This window comes from Ceratotherium simum, chromosome 26 (genome assembly GCF_057802395.1).
Source record: "Ceratotherium simum simum isolate JZ-2026a chromosome 26, ASM5780239v1, whole genome shotgun sequence".
NCBI classification, from domain to species: domain Eukaryota; kingdom Metazoa; phylum Chordata; class Mammalia; order Perissodactyla; family Rhinocerotidae; genus Ceratotherium; species Ceratotherium simum.
Window position 1 is genome coordinate 25,364,827 of NC_141925.1, and position 27,743 is coordinate 25,392,569.

A 27,743-nucleotide genomic window follows, 5' to 3' on the forward strand; every position below is an offset into this window, starting at 1 on the left:
GAGGCTCTCTATTCAGTTCTCCTTTCCTATCACCATGATAGTTGGTATGCCAAAATGAGTTGTCATGATGCTGTGAGGTCTGAGTCTTTGTCCCCTGTTCTGAGATGTTTACTCTCAGGTCCTATCCAGTGAGCTTTCTTGATTCTTGCTGGTTCTTGGCAACTAGTGGTAGCTGCTCATGTGAACTAGAAAAACATCTGGGGGCATGGGGCCCCAGACCTTCTAGCATCAACTTGGTGCCTAGTAAATTTCAATCTCACATACATCGTAAGACCACAATGGCACCATTACAAAGGAACTGTCCAAAAGGAAAAGAGAGAGAGAAAGTAAAACCCAAACTCACCTTAACTGCATGGATATCCACCCTTCAGAGCAGCCCCAACATAATGGATAGTAAGTACAAATTCTGTATCAGGTTGTGTATGGGTACAGCTGCATGAAACAGAGATCCAAACTAACCATGGCTTAAACCAGGTAGAAGTTTATTTCTCTCTTATATAAAAATACAAATTAGTATGGTGGGTCTTTGCATGAAGTCATCAGGACCCATGAATTATAAAAAAAAGTCATTATTTTATCTTGTTGCTGTTCCATCCCTGGGTTATAGCCCTCACCCACGTGGTCCAAGATGGTCCACCACCACTTCCACAGTCTAGCCCTTGGGAAGTAAAAAAGTGAAGGAGGGGATGTCTTTCCCTTTATCCTAAATTGCTGAAATTGTACAAATAATTATTTCTCTAATTCTAGGGGCCAGAATGTAGTCACATGGCCACATCTAGCTGAAAAGGATGCTGAGAAATATAATCTTTACCCTTGGCAGGTTTTTGCCCAGAAAAAAGTTCTAGGGGAACTAAGGAACTATTCCCAGGAAGGAGTCCCACTCTGGAAGAGGGAATATTGAGGGACCACTAGCAGTTGCAGCCGCACACTGTGAGTGTTAACCCACCCCAATTGTATTAGTGTCCTATTACTGCTGTCACAAATTACCACAAACTTAGTGGCTTAAAACAACACACATTTATTCTTTTACAGTTCCAGAGGTTAGAAATCCAAAATTAGTTTTACTGTGCTAAAGTCAAGGAGTTGGCAGAGCTGGCTCTTTCTGGAGGAACCATTTGCTTGCCTTTTTCAGCTTCTAATGGATGCCTGCATTCCTTGGCTAGTGGCCCTATCCTCCATTTCAAAGCACATCATTCCAATCTCTGCTTCCATCATCATATCACCTTCTTCTCTGACTCTGACTATCCTATCTCCATCTTATAAGGACCCTTGTGAGTACCTTGGGCCCACTCAGATACTCCAAGATAATCTCCCATTTCATGATCCTTTACTTAATCACATCTGCAAAATCTTTTTTTGCCATATAAGGTAACATTCTCAAGTTCCAGGATTTAGGATGTGGACATATTAGGGGACATATTGTTCAGCCTACTACACCACCCTATTTCACATTTAACTCATTCATTCATTTATTCATAAAATATTTATTGAGCAAGACTTATGTATCAGGCATTAGAGGTGCTGGAGAAATAGAGGTGAAAATACAGACAAGGTCTCTGCTTTCATGGAGTTTATATGTTAGTGGAGAGGAAGAGTAAAGAAATAACTAAGTTATTCCAAAACCATGACAAGTATTATTTAAAAATTAAGCAGTGTCGGGCCGGCTCCGTGGCTTAGCGGTTAAGTGCGCGCGCTCTGATGCTGGCGGCCCGGGTTCGGATCCCGGGAGCGCCCCGAGGCACCACTTCTCCGTCCAACGTGAGGCCGAGTCCCACGTACAGCAACTAGAAGGATGTGAACCTGTGACATACAACTATCTGCTGGGGCTTTGGGGGGAAAAAACTGAATAAATAAAATCTTTAAAAAAAAAAAAAAAAAAAAAAAAAAATTAAGCAGTGTAATGTGACAAAAAATGACAAGGGGTTGGAGATGGCTGTTCTTTTGTTTATTTATTATTTTTTGTGTGTGTGAGGAAGATCAGCCCTGAGCTAACATCCATGCCAATCCTCCTCTTTTTGCTGAGGAAGACTGGCCCTGGGCTAACATCTGTGCTCATCTTCCTCCACTTTATATGGGAGTTGCCACAGCATGGCCTGAGAAGCGGTGCATTAGTGCGTGCCGGGATCCGGACCGGGCCACCAGCAGCGGAGCGCACACACTTAACCACTACGCCACAGGGCCAGCCCGAGATGGCTGTTCTAACAGGTAGTCAGGAATGGCTTCTTAGGGAAGATGACTAATCCAAAGGGTGGAACTGAGAGCTCAGAGGGCAGAACAGAACCATGGAGGCTTATTTCTAGGCCTGGAAACCTAAGGGAATTTACCCAGCTGGATTTTGAAATTGCTTGGGATCAGTGACTCCTTTTTACCTTCTATTTCTCCCCTTTTAGAACTAGAATGTCTATTATCCTATGCATAGTCCACCATTGCATGTAGGGAGTACACGACTTGTTTCTTTAGTTGCACAGGTCCACAGATGGGAGGAATTGTGCTCCAGGATAGAGTATACCTAGAGCCTCATCTGCATCTGATTTAGATAATGAGATTTGAGACTTTTGATTTGATGAGATTTATACGACACTTTTTTGGACTCTGACTTGATGCTGTAATAGGATGAGACTTTTAGGGGCCTTGGGAGGAAGTAAATCTTTGAGGGCTAGAGGGTGAACTGTGGTAAGCAGATGGTCCCCAAAGAATCCATGCCCATACCTTACAAGGCAAAGGGGACTTCGCAGTTGTAATGAAGTTTACTAATCAGTTGACCTTAAAATAGGGAGAGTATCTGAATTATTCAGGTGGGCCCAATGTAATCACATGAGCTCTTAAAAGCAGAGAACCTTCTCCAGCTAGCAACAGAAGAGGAAGACAGAAGGAGAAGTCAGAGAAATTTGAAGCAGGAGGACTCAATGTACCATTGCTGGCTTTGAAGATGGAGGGTCCCCCAGCCAAGGAATGTAGATAGCCTCTAGAAGCTGAGAACAATCTCTGGCTGACAGCCCCAAAGAAATGAGGACCTCAGTCCTACAGCCAAATGGAACTGAATTCTGTTAATAACCTGGATAAGTCTGGAAATGGATTCTATGCCACAGGCTTCAGATGAGAGACCAGGCTGGCCAAGACCTTGACTTTAGCCTTGTGAGACCCTAAGTAGAGGACCCAGCTGAGTCAGCCTGGACTTCTGACCTACAGAACTATGAGATAAAAAATGGGTGTTGTTTTTAAGATGCTAAGTTTTTGGTCATTTATTATGCAGCAATAGAAACTTAATACAGTAAGATTTGAGCTGAGACTTGAATGAAGAGAAAGAGCATCAACGGGCAAATCTAGGGCAGTGGGTTCCATCCTCAGGAAAGAGCAAATGCAAAGGCCTCAAGACTGGGAAGAAAGAAACCAAATAAACAGAAGACCAGCATAGCTGGAGTCTGCTGAATGGAAAGAGTAAGTAAGACATGAAGTCAGAGCTGAGGTAGGAACTAAAAGGAAGGCAGGCTCCAGGGGTGGGAATTTCTGTAAGTAATTGAGAACAAGTCTCCAAATTTCCTTGGTTGAATCCCAAATGACTAGCCCATCTACAAAGCCTGCTGCCTGTCCCTGCCTCTACCTCAGCCCTGGTCCTGGAGCATTATTCTGTGAAGAGCCCCAATTTATCCAGCCATTTGGCTGGGGATGCGATGATAACTGCAGTTGACAGTATAGACTAAGGGGTGATGCTAGCTATTGCCCCAGCAGCAGAGTCTATGATTTTATATTCCCAAGATGCATTCACTCCCTGGGAGAGTCCTGGTAGAGAGCCAGGGAGGTAAAGGAAGTCAGGGTAGAAGAAAAGTGAGGGCCAGAAGTCAGACTATCTGGGCATTATCCAAATAACAAAACTGGACAAAGACATAACAAGAAAAGAAAACTACAGATCAATATTTCTTATGAATATAGATGTAAAAATCCTCAACAAAATACTAGCAAACCAAATCCAGCAATATATGAAAACAATTATACAGCATGACGAAGTGGGATTTATCTCAGGAATGCAAAGTTGGTTTAACACCCGAAAATCAAATAATTAATTAACGTAATACAGAATATTAATAGAACAAAAACCATATGATCATCTCAATAGACACAGAAAATACATTTGACAAAATCCAACACCCTTTCATGATAATAAAAAAAATCTTAAGAAACTAGGAATAAAAGGGAACTTCCTTAACATGCTAATTATCAAAGGACATCTATGAAAAATTCACAGCTAACATCATAATTAAATGGTGAAAGACTGGATGTTTCCGCCCTGAGATCAGGAAGTCTCTTCCCATCATTTCTATTTAACACTGTACTGAAAGTTCTAGCCTGGGAAGTTAGGTAAGAAAAAGAAATAAAAGGCATCCAGATTGGAAAAGAAGAAGTAAACTATCTCTATTTACAGATGACGTGACCTTGTATATAGAAAATCCTTAGGAATCTGCACATAAAAACTATTAGAGCTAGTAAACTAGTTCAGCAAGGTTTCAGAATACAAGAATAATGTACACAAATCTATTGTGTTTCTTGTCATTAGCAACGAACAACCAAAAAATGAAACCAAGAAAACAATTCCATTTATAATAGTAAAAAAAGGAATAAAATACTTAGATACAAATTTAACAAAAGAATTGTAAGATTTAGGGGCCGACCTCATTGCCAAGTGGTTAAAGTTCCATGTGCGCAGCTGCAGTGGCCCAGGTTTGTGGGTTCAGATCCTGGGTGTGGACCTACTCCACTCATCAGCCATGCTGTAGAGGCATCCCACATACAAAATAGAGGAAGACTAGCACAGATGTTAGCTCAGGGCTAATCTTCCTCAAGCAAAAAAACAGGAAGATTGGCAACGGATGTTAGATCAGGGTGAATCTTCCTCACCAAAAAAAAAAAAAAAAAAAAGTGTAAGATTTATACACTAAAAAGTATACACACTGTTGAAAGAAATTAAAAACCTAAGTAAACTTAAAAACATACTATGTTCATGGGTCAGAAAATTTAATATTGTTAAAATGGCAATACTCCACAAATTGATCTACAGATTCAATGCATTCCATCAAAATCCCAGCTAGCTTCTTTTACTTTTTTTTCAAAAATGACAAGCTAATCCTAAAATTCATATGGATCCAGAAAAACAAAAATCATTTTGAAATAGAAGAACAAGTTGGAGGACTAACAGGTCCTGACTTTAAAACTTACTACAAAGCTACAATAAGCAAAACAGTGGTACTGGAATAAGGAAAGAGATATATCCATGGAATAAAATTGAAAGTGCAGAAATAAACTCTTACATTTACAGTTAATTTTCTTTCTTTTCTTTTTTTTTTTTTTTGCTGAGGAAGATTGGCCCTGAGCTAACATCCATGCCCATCTTCCTCTACTTTATATGAGACGCTGCCACAGCATGGCTTGACAAGCAGTGCGTTGGTGCGTGCCCGAGATCCGAACCTGCGAACCCCGGGCCGCCACAGCAGAGCGTGTGCACTTAACCGCTTGTGCCACCAGGCTGGCCCCTACACTTAGTTTATTTTCAACAAGAGTGTGAAAAACAATTCAATTGAGAAAGAATAGTCTTTTCAACAAATGCTGAGACAATTGGATACCCACATGCAAAAGAATGAGGTTGGACCCCTACCTCAAACCATATACAAAAATTAACTCAAAATGGATCAAAGACCTAAATGTAAAAGCTTTTAGCTATAGAACGTTTACAGTTTATCAACAACCTATAAATTTTAAAGTTGTAAGTTTATAACTAAGTTATAAACTTTATAACATTTATAAAACTCTTAGATGAGAACATGGGCATAAATCTTCATGACCTTGGATTAAGAGATGGTTTCTTAGATACAGCTCTCAAAGCACAAGCAATAAAAGAAAAAATAGGTAACTTGGACATCAACAAAATTAAAAACTTTTGTGCTTCAAAGGGCACCATCAAAAAAGTAAAAAGACATCCACACAATAGGAGATAATTTTTGCAAATCATAAGGAACTTGTATCTAGAATAAATAAAGAACTCTTACCTCTCAACAACAAAGTCAAATGACCCAATTAAAAAATGGGCAAAGGACTTGAATAGACATTTATCCAGAGATCATATACGAACGGCCAATAAGCACCTGAAAAGACGCTCAACATCATTTTGCATTCAGGGAAATGCAAATCAACACCACAAATTCACACCTACTAGGATGGCTACAATAAAAAAGACAGACAATAACAACTGTTGGTGAAGATGTGGAGAAACTGGAACATTCATACTCTGTTGGCAGGAAAGTAAAATGGTGTAGCCACTTTGGAAAACAGTCTGACAGTTCCTCAAATGGTTAAACACAGAGGTACCATATGACCCAGCAGTTCCACTCCTAGGTATATACACAGAGAATTGAAAAATATGTTCACACAAAAACTTGTACATGAATGTTCGTAGCAGCCTTATTCACAATAGATGAAAAATTAGAAACCCAAATGTCCATCAGCTGATGGATGGATAAACAAAGGGGTATATCTATACAATGTAATATTATTTGACAATAAAAAAGAATGAAGTACTGATCAAGCTACAACATGGATGAACCTTGAGACATTATGCTAAGTGAAAGAAGCCAGTCACAAAAGATTACATATTGTATGATTCCATTTACATGAAATGTCCACAAGAGGCAAATCCACAGAGACAGAAATTAGATTAGTGACTGACTAGGGCTGAGGGAAAGGAGTTCAGGTGGAGAAGTGACAGTTGATGGGTATGGAGTTTCTTTTAGGGGGAAGGAAATATTCTAAAATTAGATTGTGATGTTCCATAACCCTGTGAATATACTAAAAAACACTGAATTGTACACTTGATATGGGTTAATTGTATGGTATGTGAATTATATTTTAATAAAGCTGTTAATTTTTAAAAAGTCAGCCCGTTTGAATCCTCAGGGAGCAGGAACTAGGGTATGGGATGCCAGGGGTGTCAGAGAAGAGGAACCAAGGGATGAGTGGGTTGCCTGGGCTCAGAAAGGGAGCAGGAGTTGTGGATCCCTTCTGAATATCCATGGGGCCCACTTCATCCTTCATTGTAGATGGATACCCAGGGATATTTGTTCATTAGTGTATATGGTATCTTTGTACCAATTTTTAAAAGATGCCTCCTCACCCCCAAGAATAATCATCTTGCTCAAGGTCACAAATCAAGTCGGTAGTAACAAAAGTCTCCCTGCTTCCAACCCCCCCTAGTCCCGTCAGTTCCTTTCCTGGACCCCTTCCTTCAGACTTTGGTCCCAGCCTGGACAGGCAGGAGGCCTGGGGTCAGTGGTTGTCCTGCTCTGGGTATGGGGATGGGCAGTGAGTGTCCTTGGCCAAACAGCGCCCTCTTCCTGCAGCCATGATACCCTGACCCCTGCTATTGCCATGTGGCCCCCCTTGTTCTCCAATGGAAACAGGAATGAGGGCCCCTTCTAAAGCTAGTGTCTGAGGGCCTGGGCATGGCAATGCTGAATGAGGCGAACATCAAGGGGATACCCGCTACTTCTGTTCCTGGCGCTACTTGGTGTACCAGTCCCGGGCTATGGCCAGCAGCTGCAGAGTCCCCCATGACTGGCACGTGGGCCTGGAGATGGGCTGCACAGCAGTCATTTCATGAGATGCCAACTTGGTGGCCCTCAAGTCTAGAGATGATAGTAGCGTGGAAAGGAGGATCTGGTTCACTCTGACCTTTGGCTGTTTCAGCTTATAAATGGGGAAGGCCCTAGTGGCTGGAATTTATAGTTCAGAATCAGTTCTTGAGTATCCTTCTAGAAATGTTCTATAGGAGTTTGATCACTTATGTGTAATTGGACCCAAATGGGAGCATACTAACCACACGGCTTTGCACTTTTTTCACGTAAGGTATTTTTTGGATATCATTCAACGACAGATTGATAAGCCTCATTTTTTTAAACATCTACAAAATATATTTTATAGTGGCTAGCCTTATTTAATTAGTCCTTTGCTAATGGACATTTAGAGTATTCCTAGTTATCACAAATTTTGCTGCACTGAACATTCTTTTATCTGCAATTTCACCACGAAAGTAGAAAAAGAAATCTGTGGCATTAATTCTTTGAGGTGTACTTCCGAGTCATAGGGTACATGCATTTAACTTTTTGATAAATATGATCAAATCATCTTCCCAAGAGGCTGTACCAATTTACAGTAAATGTGGGGCCTCATTTTGTTTTTCCATTTTTGGTCTTTGAAAAATTACTCTAGGGCCGGCCTCGTGGCTTAGCGGTTAAGTGCGTGCGCTCCGCTGCTGGCGGCCGGGGTTCGGATCCCGGGCGCGCACCGACACACCGCTTCTCCGGCCATGCTGAGGCCGCGTCCCACATACAGCAACTAGAAGGATGTGCAGCTATGACATGCAACTATCTACTGGGGCTTTGGGGGGAAAAAATAAATAAATAAAATCTTTGAAAAATTACTCTAAGTTGTGTAGCCTTCCAGAGTATGGGTATAACTGTAAAGTTATTTAACAACCTATCCCTTTTCCTACTGGTTTGAATAATCATATTTATCATAAACTAAATTCCCACAATCAGTCAGGGCTGTTTCCAAACCTCTCCCTGACTTCATCGGTTAATCTCTTTCTTGTGCCAATAATACCCTGTTTTTACTTCAGTGCTTTGGTGTTTGATTATCTAGTATGAAAATACATCACCCTCCACTGTTTTTAAAAATGTGTTGCATGGGAACTTCGGGTTTTCGAGTTCTGTTAAAAAGTCCTTTTGGATGGCAATGAATTTAAGGATTAAACTGGAGAGAGTCAACATCTTTTAATGTCTTTCCATTCAGGTCCATGGCATGTCTCCATTTAGTTAGGTCTTATATCCTTCAGGACAGAGATATCATTTTCTTCATATAGGTTTTGCATGTTTCTTGTGAGGTTTATTCCTTTGTAGTTTATGGGTTTTGTTATTGTGGATGGGACCCATTTTCCCCCCAAGTATATTTTCTAATTTGTTATTGCAGTATATAGGAAATATACTAATTTGGAGCCTCAGTTTATTATCTGTAAATGGATAGAAGTAGAACTACTCAGTAAAATGTTTCCATGGTCACATAAGTATGGGCTAAACAAAGCCAAGTAGATTTATTCATCATAGAACTTATCAATGACTTTAATACACTTTTTTTTTTTTTTTTTTTTTGTGAGGAGATCAGCCCTGTGCTAACATCCGCCAATCCTCCTCTTTTTTTGCTGAGGAAGACAGCCCTGGGCTAACATCTGTGCCCATCTTCCTCCACTTTATATGGGACGCCGCCACAGCATGGCTTGCCAAGCAGTGTGTCGGTGCGCGCCCGGGATCCGAACCAGCGAACCCCGGGCCTCCGCAGCGGAGCGCGCGCACTTAACCGCTTGCGCCACCGGGCCGGCCCCTTAATACACTTCTGATCAATCCCCAAGAACCCCCAAGAGGCGCACAGGGAATTTCTTGTACTTACTTGATCATGGAACCTTTTGTCACAAAACATTCTGAAACATACTTTGGGAAACAATGCACCCAAAGACCCTTGAAGTTTCTAATCTGTCAGTCCAGTGGTGTCCACTATACCTTATCTGATGCCCAAACTCCCACTCCCTTACCCCCACCAGAACACAGAAGACAGCCCAGTGTCAAAGTGAATCCTTTAATGAGTGTTGCTCAAAGAGAACCATGTCTCTCAACAGCTGCTGCCAGCCTCCACTGTCCCAGCTCTCTTTGTTGGGAAGGTGAGTTAGCTGCCAGAGGGGCAGGGATCTGGAGTCTAAAGAGTGAGCTGGGGCAAAGGGAGGTTTAGGAGGCACCCTGTGGGGCTGGGATCCTAGGAGTGTGGCAAGGGGGCATGGGCCTCAGGCTGGCCCCTCTTCAGGCATTCCTAGCAAAGCCACAAGGGGCTCCAAGGGTGTGGGGGTCCCAATGGGCACAGGGTGGGTGCGTTCGTGCTTACGCAGGTCACTGGCACTCAAGAAGGCCTTGGGGCAGTGGGGGCAGGTGTAGGGGCGCACAGAGCTGTGGGTGCGGCTATGCTTGCGCAGCCCAGCCCGGTCTGAGAAGCTCTTGCCGCACTGGGTGCAGGGAAAGGGCCGGAGCTCTGGGTGTGAGCGCTCGTGCCGTCGCAGCAACGTCAGCGTGGAGAACGTCTCCTTGCACTCCCGGCACACAAACTGTGGTGGCTTCTCATCAACCTCCTCACCCCCCACCTCGCCTGCCCCCCCCAAAGGACCAGGAGCCTCCCCAACCCCCGCATCTTGGCACTCCACATGCTCCACTGTCATGCCCACCACTTGCCACTGGGTGGCCATCACACCACTGGATTCCGGGGGTAGCCCTAGCAGCCCTGCTGGAGGGTCCCCTAACCCTGCACCTGCTGCCGGGGCCGCTGAGCCCTCGCCTGCCATGCTCACAGGCAGTGCCAACCCCACTACTAGCTCCTGTTGCGGGGGAGCCCCTGCGGCCTCACTGCTTCGATGGGTCCGCTCATGCTTCCTCAGGCTTGACGATACCACAAAGGACTTTCCGCAAGCGTTGCAGTGGAAGGGGCGCTCCCCCGAGTGCACCCGGCTGTGTTTCGTGAGACTGGCTCTCTCAGCGAAGGCTCGCCCACACTCCTCACAGCGGAAGGGCCGCTGGCCTGAGTGCACCAACGCATGCCGCTTGAGGTCCCAGGACGCCACGAACGTCTTGTCACACTGCAGGCACTTGAACGGCCGGTCGCCGGTGTGCACCCGCCGGTGCATGGCCAGGTCCGCCGGCTGCCGGAAGTCCTTGCCGCACTTCTCGCAGCGGTAAGGCTTCACGCCCTCGTGCGCCCGCTGGTGGCGCCGGAAGCTCGAGGGGTCGGAGAACATGCGGCCACAGCGCGGGCACAGGAAGGGCTTCTCGCCGGAGTGCGTGCGCTCGTGGCTCTGGTAGGAGCTGAGCTGCGTGAAGCCCTTGCCACAGGCTGGGCAGCGGTAGGGCTTCTGCGCCGCGTGGATGCGCTGGTGACACGTGAGCGAGGACGAGCGGGAGAAGCTCTTCCCGCACTCTGAGCAGAGGAAGGGCCGCTCACCGGTGTGGGACCTGTGGGAGTGTGGAGGACCTGGCGTGAAGGTGGCAGGCACATCACCTGACCCCGCTGCCAGTCTGCACTGCAACTCAGGCGCCCCTAACATCCCTGGGGCCTTGGCCCAAATCCCTAAGGGCCACAGGGCTACACCCCAGAGTAAAAAACCTTCAGGCTGAGTGTCTAGATGCCAGAAAAGACTCCTCTCTGCACACCAAAGAACTCGACAGCCCAGGCCCCACTCACACCTCCTGGGCTCCACCAGAGACCCTTTGAGGGGCCCCAGCTCTGCTCCCTTTCCTGCTGTCCAGGAACCTAGGCCAATCAGACCCCAGTCCCCTCTTCCAGGCTCCATCACAAGGCAGCTGGCCCGCTCCGGACCAACCCCTGGCACCAACTTCTCCCACGTGCTCAGCCCCTCCCTACAGCTCCGCCCCACTCACCTTCCCATTGGCTCATTCCGCTCTTTGCGACTCAACCCCAGGCCCCATTGGTCACAAGGCAGCCGCTGTGGTCCCACCTCTGCCCCAATGGCCCGCTTCTACCCACCCACTGAACCAGCACCGAGCCCTCACCGCTCGTGGTTGCGCAGGTCCTTGAGCTCGGCGTAGGCCTTGCCGCAGCGCTCGCAGCCGTAGGGCCGCAGGCCGGCGTGCGTGCGCCGGTGCTTGCGGAACACCGAAGGGTCGGCGAAGCTCTTGCCGCAGTCGGCGCAGGCATAGGGCCGCTCGCCGGTGTGACCGCGCTGGTGGATCTTGAGCTTGGAGAGCGCGCCGTAGGCTTTGGGGCAGTGTGCACAGCGGAAGGGCAGCTCGCCGGCGTGCGAGGCTAGGTGCACTCGCAGGCACACGGGCTGCATGAAGCGGCGGCCGCACTCGGGGCAAGGGAAGGGCTTCTCGCCCGTGTGGCTGCGCCCGTGACTGCGCAGCTCGGGCGCCGTTTTGTAGGCCTTGGGGCACAGCGGGCATGCATAAGGCCGAGGCTTAGCCGCTGTACCTGACACCTTGTCCCCACCGGCCTCCTCCGCTTTGGGTTCTGTCTCTGGCTTCAGCTTCACCTCGGCCACTTCCTCTGCGCAGTCTGCAGGCCCATGTGTAGCAGCATGGCGCGCTGCCCGGGGGGCATTTGGAAACGTCTTGGTACAGGACAGGCACTTGTAGCGGCGGCCGGAGCGCTTGTAGCCGGGGGCTGGGGACCGGGCCTCCGCGGACTCCACTTCCATGGCCTCGATGGACCGAGCTTCTCTGCGAGAGAAGCAAAGTTACACAGAAGCGACATCCTTTTGCCATTCTCCAAGGCCTCTCTCCTCACCGAAGCCCTTGCGAGGCCTCGGAGGGAACCCTATCTTATCTGCATTTCCCGCTCAGGACAGCCACATCCTTCCTTCCAAACATTCCTGGGTCTGACACTCTGCACTCAAGTTTCCTCTCTGGTCTGTTCATTGATGAAAGGAGTTGGACCTCAGAGGGGCTAAGAGAGGAGGCTGGGGTCATCAAAATGTTCACCTGCACTTCCCTTCGGGCTTTTCCAAACCCTGTGGCATTCCCAGAAGGCCCAGGTTTCATCCATCTCACCATCTTCCTTCTTAAGCTCAGAGTACAAGGCCTGTGCCAGAACGCAGAGGCCTGTGCAAGACTGAAGACACAGAGGCTACGCAGATATGGGTCTGGCCTGAAGATCTCCAAGTGCCCAGGGAAGACAGAGGTAGGTTCAGAAGAGGGCAGAACCAATAGGCTAAATGCGGTGATTGGCACTGTCTGTCTGGAAGTGATAAGTCCCCAGCATAGGTATTTTGTTATTCCCCTCTGGTTGGTTAGCTTTTAGAGGCAGCAACTGTTCACACAAAATTCTGGCCTTGCACAGCTGTAAGGGACTCCACCCCAGCCAGGAATCCCGGCCCACCCTCTGCTCTGGAATCGCTGTTGGGCTCCTGCTCTCATAGCTCTGGTAATGGGGAGCTTAGTTACTCTCAAGGCAGCTTGAGCCACTGGTAGCCCTTAGAAGCCTCTGAGTCATAATCAATGTATCTGATCTAGCCTGGCCTCCTGGGACAGCAGCTCTAGCTAAGGCCTCTTCTTTCTCAGTTCAGAGCCCAGACACCCTCCACCCAGCTGCTCCTGGGGATCATGGCTGGGAGGAAATAGGATTATCGGCTGCATTAGTCTTAACACCAGCTCATCCTCCCTGGGGGATGAAGGGAAGAGGATTATGGCACATCCACTTAAGGAGTGCTCAGCAGCAGCTGCTGGGCGCGGATGAGGTAGCAGGGAAGGATAACTGCTATAGGAGGGGAGGGGAGCCAGGTGTGCCCAGAAGCCAGGCTGGGAGGTAGGAGGCCTGAGTTCTAGTGCTCCCTTCTAGGCCCCTTTCCTTATCTGTACATCTCAGGGGTTGGTGGCTTAAGTTATGACCCAGGGAGAACACAGGAGCCCCTGGGGTGAGTGGCAAGGGCTGCATCTTTAGAGTCAGCACCCTTCTGCCTGGTGGCTCTGCCTCAGTCCCCCACCCCTACATACATAATCTAGTCTGCACAGCAGCTGGAGTCTTCTCCCTAAAGTACCATATGATGCTCTGTCCCCTGCTCAAGAACTTTCCATGGCTTCCATCACAGCATACAAGTTCCCAGGTCCTTCCTGGCTGTTACAAATCCCACCAATCCTTCCTTTGAGCCTTACTTCCCCCAGGAAGCTCTTCCTGCATCTCTCCTTTGGTTTTTGGCCCCAATGCCACACAACTCTGTTCCATCCTTAGCCTGGTTTCCCACTAAATCCTGGGGCGGGAAGGTGAGTTAAAGGGCTTGAGGTCCAGACTTCCCCATGGCTTGACTTCCCCCTACAGTTTCCAGGGGATCCCTCCCTATCTCTGGATGAGGCACTCACTACCTCCCTTCCAGACCATCTCTGGACAGTCTGACTGATACAGTTTCTCTTTAATAAAAATGATAGCTCACATTTACTGAGCACTTGCTAAACAACAGGCAGTATCGTAAGCGCTTTACATGTATTAACTCACTTAAACTTCATGTCAATACCACGAGAAAAGTTCTATTATTATTCCCTTTTCACAGATAAGGAATGTAGGCCCAGAGAAACAATATAGTACTGTAGTTAAGTGCACCATCTCTGAAGCCAAACTGCTTGGCTTTGAGTCTTGCCTCCCTCACTTCCTAGCTGTGACCTTGTGCAATTTACTTCATGCCGTGGGACCTGTTTTCTCATCTGAAAAATGGAGGTAATAACAGTACTTACCTCACAGGGTTGGGTGAAGATTGAATGAGATAAGAATAATTACTGCCCTCAATTATTGGGAATCTTCTCAGAGCCAGACATTTTGCTGAGCATGCTACCATATTTAATTCTCTCATAGCTTCCTGAGATAGGGATTATTGTCCTCATTTTACAGATGAATGAACTGAGGTTCCAAGAGGTTTAGTGACTAGCCCACGGTCGCAGAGCTAGTAATTCTAATTCGCCGTTGGGACTTGAATCCAGGGGTTTAACTTGCCTTGAGTTGCTGGGCCCTTGCTCAGTCATCTGGGCCCCCTAGACTTGTCTGCTGCCTGGGCCAGCCCCACAGTGACCAGAACTCTGAGCTCAGGTCGCACGTTCATCTTCTCTCATCCCTGTAGAACTGCCTTGAGACCAGAGCCAGCATCCTTTATGTTTCTTTTTCCCTCTCAGAGGGCTGGACACATGGGGTGTGAGCTCTGGGCCTCAGGCTTTCCTATCTCTGAACCAGAAAGGAGATAGCTGGAGGGGTAAATCTCTCCTCCTAAGGCACTTCCCAGGGGAAAAGGTAGGGAAGCGCCAGGTTGGTACCGGCAGGCGCCCAGCTCCATGAAGAGCGAGGGCCAGGTAGGCTAGGCCCCTGTCTCCAATGGCCCCATTAGCTCCTCACTTCACTGTTCACTGAGGACTCTTCCACCCACCCCTCCCTAGAGTGATGTTTCTCCAAGTCAGGTCTGTGAACCCCCTGCATGAGAACAGTCATCCAGGGAGCACGGGGTAGGACTCAGAAACCTGTACTTTAAACACACTCTCTGGGTCATTCCAACCAACACTCAACACTTAAGAACCAAAAACACATCCTTAGGTCTTCACAGGCTTCTAGGAGAGACATTTTTACTACATCTCTTTTTCAGATATGGAGATTAAGGCCCCCATAAGGGAAAAAACTTGCACAAGGACACACAGCTAGTCAAGGAGCACAGACTCAAACGCCTGAGCTGGGCTCTTTCTCTATCAGTCTTCATTTACTTAAGGTTTATTAGCCAAATCATGAGACTTTCCACTGCCCCTAGGACAAAGACCAATATCTTTTCTGTGGCCAGCAAGGCCCTGAACTATCTCACTCCTGCTTACCTCACCTGCCACTCCTCTTCCCTGGCTCACTAGGCTCCACCCACACAGGCTCCCTTTTTATTCCTCAAAGAGCTAAACGCCTTCCCACCTCAGGGCCTTTGCACTAGTAGCTCCCTCTGCCAGAACCAGTATTTCCCGGAGGATCTTTGTGTAGCTACCTCTGATTTCATTTGAGTCTCAGCTTGCTGTCACCTCCTCAGAGAGGGCTCTCCTGACCACCTTTCTTATGCTATCTGCACCTCTGCTAATCACTCCCTACCTTCCCTCTTTAGTTTCCTTTATGGTGCTCATCTGGAGAACATTCATTGCAAGCTTACCATGGGCCAGGTATCATTCTAAGCATTTTATGTGTACTAATCAGGCTAAGCCTCACCACTGCCTAGGGTCTGTTATGGACCAAATGCGCACATGGCCGGAGGACAGGCCATATGAGGACATAGAGAGAGGTGCACATCTACAAGCCAGGAAGAGAGTCCTCACCAGGAACTGAATCGGCCAGACCTTGATCTTGGACTTGCCAGCCTCCAGAACTGTGAGAAATAAATTTCTGTTGTTTAAGCCCCCCAGTCTGTTTTTTGGTTATGGTAGCCTGAACAGACTAAGTTAAACAGTATTATGTCCCCCATTTTACAGACAAGGATATTGAGGCACACAGAAATGAAGTAACTAGTAATGGTCACAGGCTGTATTCAAAGCCAGGTGGTCTGTCTCCCAAACTTGTGCTCTGTCCCGATTCTTGCTTTGGTAGCACTTACACGTTTTATGGCTTGGTTGTTAATTCTCTGTCTCCAGCATGTCTCAGCTGGCAAAGAGCCAGGAAGCTTTATTATTCTGTATAGTCTACATCTGGAACTGATTGGTGCCCCAGAACAAACTGAATGAATCAACCTCTGAGACAGAATTCGAACCCAGGTCTCTAGCCTCTGCCTCCTCCATAGTAGGTGTTTGTGAGAATGTCCATCACCAACTATTTATTAACCGAATTTCTCTGCCTTTTCAAGTTCACAAGGTCCAAATATTGCCCCAGTACCCCACAGTGGGTTCACTGCTCTCTTGAGGGAGGCTTGTCTGCTTCACTACTGGCTTAGGAGGGGGATGAAGTCCCACTGCCTGAACAGGCTCTAAACACCAGGGATGCAGAGGTTTCATTCCCAGAGAACGTAGGCTAGGACCCTGCGAGCAGGTATGAGGTGAAAAGGAGCTACTTTTTATCTTCTCTGCACCTCAGTCTCCCCGTGTCTAAACAAGTAGTCACGGATAGGCCTCAGAGGCTGTGAGAGATCTGATGAGAAGGCAGATGGGAAACTGAACGTGCAGAGATGAGAGCTACTGATCCCCTAGAACTCCAATGTGGTCAGTTCACAGCCTAATCCCAACCTACTTTTCCAGCCTCAGCTCCAGTAGCAGTGTCCCCCTCCTGACCACGACCTAAGCTCTAGGCACAATTCACCATTCTCAAAGTTCCCCACCTTAATGCATCTCCATATGCAGTTCCCTCTGCGTCAGGAGCCCTTGCTTGACTTCTCCCATGGATTTCTCCCTTGACTTCTCTTGCATCCTTCCCTTGACTTCTCTTGCATCCTTCAAATACCAGCTTCCCCAGTGCCCTCAGGTACAGTTAACAGGCAGTAGAGGTAAGGGCGCCAAGGCGCTCTAGGCCTCAATTTTCTCAGCAGTAAAATGGGGTCTCTGAGGCAGGTGGCAGTTTGAAGGGCATCAGGGCCTACCAGATGGACTGAGGAGGGGCCGAGAGCTGCAGAAACTCTGCGCTTTTCGCTTCCTGCAACCGTCTATGGGTCGGCGCCCCCCGGCAGACAGCCCCGCAAGGCAGGGCCCTGGGCTGACTCGTCTCAGAATAAGCCCTGGGAAAACGTGGCCTCCGAGAACGTGGCAAGAAGGAGTGAACGAAGAATAAGAGAATGAACAAATGAATGGACCGAAGGCCGGACGCTGCACAAAGGCCTGCAAGATGGCGTTCTCTAGGACCGCACGAGCGGCGGCCAGCACCTCGGCCGGGGAGGGGGCTGCAGGCATTGGGGACCTCGCAAGGCGGGCCGCACACCTGGGACAAAAGCCCGCAACATGGCGGGCTTTAGGACCCCCCGGGCCCGCACCGTGCAAAGCGGGCAGCCGCGCTGGCCGAGCCCGAGCCTCTGCAGCAGCCGACCCGCAGGGACAGCCGGCGGGTTCTAGGACCCACTGGGCCCGGAGCCCGCCCGCGCCCTCTCGGGGCCGCACTCCTCCCGCCCCGCCCGCGCTGCTAGCGCCAGGCCAACCCCATCCGCCCTCGGCACCCACAGAGAAACTGAGGCCCGCTCGGATTGCGTCCGCGCTGGGGCCGCCCGGGGGTCCCGCGGCTTCCCGCCGGCGTCTCCTACCTGAACGGACTTGGGCTGGCTCCGTGGCGTCAGCGGCAGCTCCTCTCGCCGACGGAGCCCCGGACGCGGCCAGGGAGGGGCAGGCGCTAGGACCCAGCGGGGGGGAGGGGGAGGAGGGGAGGCGGGGCCTACGAGCGGAAGTGGACGGGAGCTTTCCCGGCTAGGGAGGAAGGCAAAGTTCACCGAAGCACCCCCAGCCGAAAGTGGCGGAGAAGCATCCTGCACGGGTCCTGTGTGGGTGCTAATGACAGGGGATGCCGGACGGGTCTACGGTATACACCGGGCTATTGCTAGCTTGGGGCCAGATCACCAAGAACTAGAAGGTGGGAGGACAGAAAGGCCATATTCAAGATCTGTAGTACCTAAATCCGCTTATATTCCACAACATTTCCCTTAAGAGCGAGGAGCGAATGAAGCTCCCTCAATCTGTCTTGGGAAGTTTTTCAGGGAGACCCACGAAAAATATCGCCAGAGTACTGAGGCCGGTGCTGCATAACTCTTTTTCTTTCCTCTTCTGCGCTCAGCTAATATGCACCGGAAAGGTTTTAGCGGCTCTTGCCGGAAGTGTGGCTAAGGTTAATGCTAAACAACGCCGCGCTTTGACCTACGTGGGCGGGGTCAGAGTCGCGTTTGAGCTACTTCGCCCCCAGCGCCGGAAGTGTGCCTGTGTAGAAAGGCTGCTTGGAGGAGGGACGGGAAGTGTTCTCAGGGCGCAGGTTTCGCGGGGAAGCTTTTGCGGCTAGGACACTTCCTGTTTCCTAGTAACAATAGGAAGTGTCCGCGGAGCTCGGGGTAGACTCCTGGGTCGTGCTAGCTGCGTCCTCTTTCCTCTACCTCCTTTCTTCTCCCGCTTCTCCTTTTCCTCTTTCCCTCTCCTCCCACCTCCCAGGAGCCCTAGCTGAGTGTGCGTGCGTGCGAGCGCGAGAGCCCCCCACAGCCACTCCTTGAGGCGCGCGGCTGCGGTTAGGGTGAGGGTCCCAGTGCGCAGGCGCGCTCCCGTTCGCGGTCCCCAACGGACGTACCCGCGGCGGGAACGAGAAGGGGCCACCCGTATGAGGTAGGGGTCCTAAGAGCAAATCGGCCGAGGAGATGACTGAGGCGAGAGGACCTCATTGGGAGTTGATTAGGAGACAGGACTCTTGAGCTAAGGGCTGTGTGAGGTGAGAATTCGGGGAGCAGTTTCTTTTTTTTTTTTTTTAAAGATTTTATTTATTCATTTTTTTCCCCCCAAAGCCCCAGTAGACAGTTGTATGTCATAGGTTCACATCCTTCTAGTTGCTGTACGTGGGACTCGGCCTCGCGTTGGACGGAGAAGTGGTGCCTTGGGGTGTGCCCGGGATCCGAACCCGGGCCGCCAGCATGAGAGCGCATGCACTCAACCGCTAAGCCACGGAGCCGGCCCTCGGGGAGCAGTTTCAATGAGGGGGTTTAGAGTCGGAGATAGGAGTTGTATTGGGGTCCCGTGGGAGTGAAGAATCAGAGTCAGAGAAGGCCAAGGTGATGTAGGAGGCACGGGGGCCTGCTGTGGAGAGAACAAGGACTCTGGAAAGAAGACTGGCAGAGTCAGTGGGTTTGCCCGTGTGTGAAATGGGATGACAGGTCTTGCAGTGTGTTGTGAGGGTTAAGTGATACAGTGATTATTCTTTACTTAGCTCAGTGCCTGGCATATGGTAATGCTCAGTTAGCATGTGTTGCTGGCATCACCAGTATTATGAGAGGAAGTAGAAGAACAAGTGAGAACGGATGGGGTGGATAAAGTGAGGAGGCGTGGGGAGGAAAAAGGTAGGGGGCGAAGAACAACCTGGAATGGGATGGAATTTCCAAGATGGAAGATAGTTTGGGTTCAGGGGAAGTAGGTGAAGGAAGTGGCCAAGAGAGTCTTTAGGAAGGCGACCTAGTGACCCTGAAAGCAATAGGGGAGGTGGGGGAACAAGCCAGCTCTTTCTCTGAAGGGGGCCCCTAACCTCACCTCTCAGACCCTCAGCTGTCAACTGGAGAAAGAGGCTGCTTTTTCAGTGCCTTTAGATTACTCTGTTTAGCTGAGAAGTGAAGGAGAGATGATTGGACTTATTTTATTGAAGGTCCTAGAAAAGGCTCAGGTTTCCTTTCAAGATGTTACAGGAATATAACATTATAAACCAATGTTACTGCAATTAAAAAAAAAAGATGTCACAGGAGGTAGGTTTGTTTGTTTCAGAATTATAGAGAGCAGAAGGTTAGGGACAGTAAGACTTTCGGATTTGGTCTGAAAAACAGGATAATGGGTCTGTGATCAGAGGTAGGTGTCATCCCTCTAGACTTTAGTTTCCTTATCTATATCTCTAGGGATGCATTAGGCTTAGGGGAGCTCCCATATTTGGGGAGCTTGTGTGTAGGGAAGCCTTAAATGGTGGTGCTTCCAGATTAGATCCAGTAGAAAGCAGGTCTCTGGGCGTTGCTGCTTGGGGAACCTCTCTGTGACCACTGGTGAACTTGTTGCTCATAGAGCCAAGAGGCCAAGTTAATTCAGGCCTTCCTTCTGACCACTGCCCCCTCTTCCTAGGCCTTGGCCTCTCCACCAGAGGAAGATGCTGCTGCCACCTGCCTGCTCTTCCTGAACCGCCAGGTTTCTGCCACATTGCCCCATGGAGGACTTGCCCACCTCACTCAGCTGCTCTGACTGTCAGCGCCACTTTCCTAGCCTCCCGGAACTGTCACGGCACCGTGAACTGCTCCATCCATCTTCCAGCCAGGACAGTGAGGAGGCTGACAGCATCCCTCGGCCCTACCGCTGTCAGCAGTGTGGGCGGGGCTACCGTCACCCAGGAAGCCTGGTCAACCATCGCCGGACTCACGAGACTGGCCTTTTCCCCTGTACCACCTGTGGCAAGGACTTTACCAATCCCATGGCCCTCAAGAGCCACATGAGGACTCATGCACCTGAGGGCCGCCGCAGACGCAGGCCCCCTCGCCCCAAGGAAGCCCCTGCACACCTCCAGGGGGAGACAGTGTCCCCTGACTCCTGGAGCCAGAGGCTTGGCCCTGAGGAAGGCTGGGAAAACCAGAAAAAACGTACTGAAGAGACATCTGATTGTGAGTCTGGGCCTGATCCCAGGGCAGCTCTGGGCACTTGGGAAGATCCACCCACCAGACAAAGAGAAGGCTGGGAAAGCCAGCCAGGTCCTGAGGAGGGTGCAGAGGGCTGGGGGCCCACCACCAACTCTGCCAGAGCCCCACCTCTCCCCACCCCAGCCAGCAGCCTCCTGAGCAATTTGGAACAGTATTTGGCTGAATCAGTAGTGAATTTCACTGGGGGCCAGGAGCCTACCCAGTCCCCTCCTGCTGAGGAGGAACGTCGGTACAAGTGCAGTCAGTGTGGCAAGACCTACAAGCATGCTGGGAGCCTCACCAACCACCGCCAGAGCCACACCCTGGGCGTCTACCCTTGTGCCGTCTGCTTCAAGGAGTTCTCTAACCTCATGGCTCTGAAGAACCACTCCCGACTCCATGCCCAGTATCGGCCTTACCAATGCCCCCACTGCCCCCGTGCCTTCCGGCTCCCCCGAGAGCTGCTGGAACACCAGCAGTCCCATGAGGGTGAAAGGCAAGAGCGGCTGTGGGAAGAGAAAGGGATGCCTACCACCAATGGGCACACAGACGGGAGCAGCCAGGACCAACTCCCTAGTACACAGATGCTGAATGGCTCTGGGAAGCTCAGCACCTCTGGGGAGCTGGAGGACAGTGGCCTGGAGGAGTACCGGCCTTTCCGCTGTGGTGACTGTGGCCGTACTTACCGCCATGCTGGGAGCCTCATCAACCATCGCAAGAGCCACCAGACAGGTGTCTACCCCTGTTCCATCTGTTCCAAGCAGCTGTTTAATGCAGCTGCCCTCAAAAACCACGTGCGGGCTCATCACAGACCCCGGCAAGGAGCTGGGGAGGATGGGCAGCCATCAGTGCCACTAGCTCCTCTGCCTCTGGCTGGGACCACCTACAAAGAGAAAGAGGTCCCCACCACCACCCTGGACCACCGCCCCTATAAGTGCAATGAGTGTGGTCGGGCTTACCGCCATCGGGGAAGCCTGGTGAACCACCGCCACAGCCATCGGACAGGAGAGTACCAGTGCTCACTCTGTCCCCGCAAGTATCCCAACCTTATGGCCCTGCGTAACCACGTGCGGGTCCATTGCAAGGCTGCTCGCTGCAGCGCAGGCCCAGGAACTGAGGGTGCCCCCAGCCACCTCAAGGTGGAGCTCCCGCCTGACCCAGTGGGAGCAGAGGGAGCCCCACATACAGATCAGGGGCATGGGTGGAAACGTGAAGAAGAGGCCACTGATGTCCCCCCAGCAGCAGATAAGACAGCAGCACAGATATGTAGCAAGTGTGGGATGCTCTTTGAAGACACTGAGAGCCTTGAACGTCATGTGCGGACCCATGGGGAAGGGGAAAACATCAGGACAGAGATGAGGGGATCACCACCTCGGGCTTTTGCCTGCCGAGACTGTGGAAAGAGTTATCGCCACTCAGGCAGCCTTATCAACCACAGGCAGACCCACCAGACAGGAGACTTCAGTTGTGGGGCCTGTGCCAAGCATTTCCATACCATGGCTGCCATGAAGAATCACTTGCGACGCCACAGTCGACGGCGGAGCCGGCGGCACCGGAGGCGGCCTGGTAGTGCTGGTGGTGGGGGAGAAGCCAAACTCCTGTCAGGTGGGAACTGGGCCCAGGAGTTGGTGGGAGACGACGACGGCCTAGACTGTCCCCAAGACCCTTTAGGGGAAAGTCCTAGTGGAGCTGAAGGCAACGTGGAAAGTGATGGGGCCTGTTTGCAGGCTGAAGCTGAAAGAGACAAGTGTGGGCTTGAGAGGGATGAGGCCTGTTTCCAGGGTGATAGAGAGAGAAGAGGCACTGAGGAAGGACTGGAAAAGCAGGAGGCCTGTTTCCTTGACAACTTGGACATCCCAGGTGATGAGGAAAGAAATGGGACTCGCTTCTGTGATGGCCTCACTGGGATGGATGAAGACCAGAAACCAGCCACCAGCCAGCCCAGCTCCCCTTCCCACTCTGCCGAAGCTGTCACTAGCTGGGAGGCTGAGGTGTCCCACACATGTTCTGATTGTGGGCATTCTTTCCCCCATGCCACCGGCCTGCTGAGCCACAGGCCCTGCCATCCACCAGGCATCTATCAGTGCTCCCTCTGCCCAAAGGAGTTTGACTCTCTGCCTGCCCTGCGCAGCCACTTCCAGAACCACGGGCCCGGAGAAGCAGCCTCAGCACAGCCTTTCCTCTGCTGCCTCTGCGGCATGATCTTCCCCGGGCGGGCTGGCTACCGGCTTCACCAGCGCCAGGCTCATGACTCTTCTGGCATGACTGAGGGCTCGGAGGAGGAGGCGGAAGAGGAAGGAGCCGCAGAGGCATCCACTCGTAGCCCCCCACTGCAACTCTCAGAAGCAGAGCTGTTGAATCAGCTGCAGCGGGAGGTAGAGGCGCTGGATGGAGCTGGTTATGGGCACATCTGTGGCTGCTGTGGTCAGACCTATGATGACCTGGGGAGCCTAGAGCGTCACCACCAAAGTCAGAGTTCTGGGAACACCGCAGACAAGGCTCCCAACCACTTGGGAGAGTCAGGTGCTGATGCCCCAGGAATGGTTGCAGACAGTGTCTTTGAGGGCACAGTGATCTCTCTCTCTGGGGAGGATGGAGACACAAAGTCTGGAGAGGGTGTAGGTACCACTGTTGCAGACAGCCTTTGCATGCAGGGTGAGGAAAGTTCTCTGGAGGACCAGCCCCGCCCCTTCCGCTGCAACCAGTGTGGCAAGACCTATCGCCATGGGGGCAGTCTGGTGAACCACCGCAAGATCCACCAGACCGGAGACTTCATCTGCCCTGTCTGCTCCCGCTGCTACCCCAACCTGGCTGCCTACCGTAATCATCTGCGAAACCACCCGCGCTGCAAAGGCTCTGAGCCCCAGGTGGGGCCCATTGCAGAGGCAGGAGGTAGCAGTGAGCCCCAGAACATGGCAGAGGAGGGGCTGGGGCAGGCAGAAGTGGGGAAGTTCCAGGAAGAACTTAAAGTGGAGCCCTCGGAGGAGTTGGCGATGGTGAAAGAAGAGGCATGGGAGGAGACCACTGTGAAGGGGGAAGAGATGGAGCCGAGGTTGGAGACTGCAGAGAAGGGCTGCCAGACCGAGGTCAGCTCTGAGCGGCCCTTCAGCTGTGAGGTGTGCGGCCGGTCATACAAGCACGCTGGCAGCCTCATCAATCACCGGCAGAGCCACCAGACTGGCCACTTTGGCTGCCAGGCCTGCTCCAAAGGCTTCTCAAACCTAATGTCCCTCAAGAACCACCGGCGCATCCATGCAGATCCCCGGCGTTTCCGTTGCAGCGAGTGTGGGAAGGCCTTCCGCCTGCGGAAACAGCTGGCCAGCCACCAGCGGGTCCACGTTGAGCGGGGTGGGGGTGGGGCCACCCGAAAGCTGACTCGGGAAGATCGGCCCTTCCGGTGTGGGCAGTGTGGACGGACCTACCGCCATGCTGGTAGCCTCCTAAACCACCGGCGCAGCCATGAGACAGGCCAGTATAGCTGTCCCACCTGCCCCAAGACCTACTCCAACCGCATGGCCCTAAAGGACCACCAGAGACTGCACTCAGAGAGCCGGCGGCGGCGTGCAGGGCGATCCCGGCGGGCAGCTGTGCGCTGCGCCCTCTGTGGTCGGGCCTTCCCTGGCCGGGGATCTCTGGAGCGGCACCTGCGAGAGCATGAGGAGGAGACCAAAAGTGGTGAGGGAGGCCCAAATGGCACAGAGGGTAGTGAGGGGAACCTGGCTGATGACCAGGGACTACAGGACAGATTGGGTGGTACTGAGTCGGTACCCCAGCTGGAGGATGGAGCCATGAGGCCAGGGGAGCAGAGTCAGAGCCCCATGAGGGCAGCAGGTTCAGAAGCCACAGAACCAGTGTCCTGGGGCGTGGGGAAAGCAGGTGGGTGGCAAGGAGCCAGGGGACAGGTGAATCATGATGGAGATTGGGTTCCTCAGGGTCATGTACTGACCAAGCCAGAAGACGAGTCAGGGGACAGTGTCTCCCGGGGTCCTTACCCCCTTGGCAACAGCCAGCCCAATGGACCTAGTCTGAGTCATGTGGATAGCTGGGACAATGGAGACAGCAGACCTCAGCTCCAACCAGAGATCCATCCCTTTTCCTGTAGCCATTGTGGCAAGACCTGCCAATCGGAAGGTCCCTTGAACCACCACAACACCCACAAGACAGACCACCACTATTGCCTGCTCTGCTCCAAGGATTTCTTGAATCCTGTGGCCACCAAGAACCACAGCCGCAACCACATAGCTGCCCAGACCTTTGCCTGCCCTGACTGTGGCAAGGCCTTTCAGTCCCACCATGAACTAACCAGCCACCTACAGACTCATGCCAGGGGCCTCAGACAGGTGCCACCCCAGATAGAGGAGGCCAGAGATCCCAAAGCTGGGATTATGGAGGATGAGGTGGATCTCCCTGTCCAAGGGAAAGCCCAGAAGACCCCATCAGAACACCCCAGGGCCCCAAGAGAGAGACCTAATAGAGGGCAAGGAGTAAAGTCCACAGTGGCTGAAGACGAAGAGCGGCCCTTCCGCTGTGCCCAATGTGGACGTGCCTACCGCCATGCTGGTAGCCTGCTGAACCACCAGAAGGCTCACACCACTGGACTCTATCCCTGCTCCCTCTGCCCCAAGCTTCTGCCTAATCTGCTGTCCCTTAAGAACCATGGCAGGACCCACACGGACCCCAAGCGCCACCGCTGCAGCATCTGTGGCAAGGCCTTCCGGACAGCTGCCCGGCTGGAGGGCCATGGGCGAGTCCATGCACCCCGGGAAGGGCCCTTCACCTGCCCCCATTGTCCCCGCCACTTCCGCCGCCGCATCAGCTTCCTGCAGCACCGGCAGCAGCACCAGGAGGAATGGACAGTGGCCAGCTCTGGTACGGGGGCATGAATGGGCTTGGGGAGAGGATCAAAGGGTCTCAGGAGGTAGGCACACAGTGGAGGTCAAAATCTTGTCCCAAGGTGGGTAGAGGAGCAAGGAGTGAGAGGAGAGGGTCACGTGGATTCCAAAAGGTGGTTGGGGGCTTGGATACGGAGTGAGAAAACAAGTTTGAGGATGCTGCCTTTTGAGTGGCTGAGGTGTGAACCCCTGGGTCAGGTAAAGAGAGAGCACAGTGAGGTGGGGTAGAGAGTGGTCAGGGGGCAGAGGCAGCTTTCTGGGCTCCTCTGCTGTGCTGCAGCCAAAGAAGAATGGTCTTTTTGTTTTAGGAGGGGAGGTAGCTGGGTACCATGTGGCTACTACATCTGGAAATCTTCCTGATCCAGCCAGTAAAGTAATGATTTCCAGAGAAAAAGATCATCTAGGTTCTGCTCTTTCCTAGGGTAGGTAGGGAGCCAGGGAATGAGGAAGAGGGCATGGGAGGCACCCCAGACTGGACTGCTTTGTGGCTTCACTGTGCTGACTTGGCCAGGGAGACTGGGTCACTGGTTGGCACCTAGCTCCCTGGCCCTCCTTCCCTGCATCTTGTCTCTGCTCCCCCTTCTCTTTTCTTGGAAACTAGACTTTTGGTCCTTTCTTACCGGTATTGCCCATGTCTCTTCCCTTCCCATTATTCAATCCTTTTCCTCTCTCTCTGCTGCGTATCTCCTTTTTAGGATCCAACCAAACCATCCTTTCCACCTGCACATCACCCTCTCTGCCAACACAGCTTTAACTGGAGGACTGAGTCACAGATAATTGTTTCTTTGAAGCCAGGCCCAGCGGTAGCAACAGCAGTCATTAGCTCCTATCTCCTGTCCTCTATCAGGAAGAATCTCCTTGGAAAGTCACCTCCACCCAGCCCTGCTGGAGGATGAGGCTGTGGAGTAGTAGGACAGCCTGTTTCCTCAGCAGGCCCTGGGCTTGAGCTCTCCACCTCCTCTAGAGATCTGTAGCCTTTCTCTCAGGACCCATTCCATTTAGTGGCCACCAAGAGTGGGTGTCCCTGAGATGGTGTTCCCTTGACCAGAGATTGATTGTCAGGGAAGGAGGAAATAGTGGGTGAGAGTCCCCTGAGAGGGCTGATGAGATGGCTTTCAGGATCACAGATTTCTTGTGACCTCAAGGGAATGAGTGAGGAGCTAGTTGGCCAGGTCTGGGGAGGTAATTGGGAGTTCTCCTACAGGCCTCTGGAGCCATGGGTCGGGGGAATGGCCTGCAGGGCTAGGGAGGGGGGTACAAGCTGTGTGGAGTTTGCTGCCCCAGTCAGTGACCTCCTCTCTCTCTCCCCAGGAGCCCCAAAGGCACCAGCAGTGGGAGGAGGGGACTTGTCATTGCCTCTTCCACCCACCCCCACCACCCCACTCCTGGACCCTTCACCCCAGTGGCCTGCAGACCTCAGCTTCTCCCTCTGAACTTCAAGTCTCCAAAGATCAGAATATGGGGTGGGGGGGGTGGGTTGCAGGGAAAGGCTTGATCTCCATGTTTTGCTCAGGAGTAGTTTGGGCATCCCCATCTCTTTTCTCCTCTCCCCCTGCCAAGAGGACCCAGATCTGGCTGCTTTCCCAAGGAGGGGGTAAGGTGTTCCTCATGTTCCTGTGTCCTTGAAGGACGTCCTTCCCCCAGCCTTTGTCACCATGCTCTTCCGTATGACCAGCTCTGCAAGAAACCTGGTGCCAGGCGCTGCCATGATGCTGGACCACCCTCGCCAGCCAGATTCCAACACCAGGGAGAGGCAGATTTAGAGAGCCACAGGTGGGAATGTTGCCTGTGGAAGGGGAGCCTTTTGCTACAATTTGTAACTTATTTTCTAAAGTCTATTTTGTAACAATTTATTTAAGTTTTAAAAAAAAGGAAAATTGCTCCCCACAAAAAAAGAAATTTTCGAAGTACGTGGCTGGTGTGACTGTATCCAAGGGGATGAAGAATAGCTGGGG

At 51.3% G+C, this 27,743-nt stretch overlaps 2 protein-coding genes across 8 annotated transcripts; one reads left to right on the plus strand and one right to left on the minus strand.

Annotated features, from left to right (window-relative positions):
• Positions 1-9,656: 9,656 nt before the first annotated feature.
• On the minus strand, positions 9,657-17,964 carry ZNF668 (zinc finger protein 668). 2 transcript variants are annotated; one of them, XM_004439457.3, is made up of 3 exons: positions 17,810-17,964; positions 11,646-12,314; positions 9,657-11,087 (listed from the first exon to the last, which is right to left on the minus strand). In XM_004439457.3, exons 2-3 carry the CDS (start codon positions 12,290-12,292, stop codon positions 9,875-9,877), a joined length of 1,860 nt encoding a protein of 619 aa, XP_004439514.1. In that variant the 5' UTR covers positions 12,293-12,314; positions 17,810-17,964; the 3' UTR covers positions 9,657-9,874. The 2 variants fall into 2 exon arrangements, with proteins under 2 accessions (XP_004439514.1, XP_087273473.1); XM_087417347.1 differs by lacking the exon at positions 17,810-17,964 and adding an exon at positions 16,901-17,651.
• A 27-nt stretch (positions 17,965-17,991) lies between these two features.
• Positions 17,992-27,698, plus strand: ZNF646 (zinc finger protein 646). 6 transcript variants are annotated; one of them, XM_087417344.1, is made up of 3 exons: positions 17,992-18,132; positions 20,352-25,765; positions 27,100-27,698. In XM_087417344.1, the coding sequence occupies exons 2-3, from the start codon at positions 20,434-20,436 to the stop codon at positions 27,219-27,221; spliced, it is 5,454 nt and encodes a 1,817-aa protein (XP_087273470.1). In that variant the 5' UTR covers positions 17,992-18,132; positions 20,352-20,433; the 3' UTR covers positions 27,222-27,698. The 6 variants fall into 6 exon arrangements, with proteins under 6 accessions (XP_087273470.1, XP_087273471.1, XP_087273467.1 ...); XM_087417345.1 differs by having other exon boundaries at positions 18,000-18,081; XM_087417341.1 differs by lacking the exon at positions 17,992-18,132 and adding an exon at positions 18,328-18,969.
• The last annotated feature ends 45 nt before the right edge of the window (positions 27,699-27,743 follow it).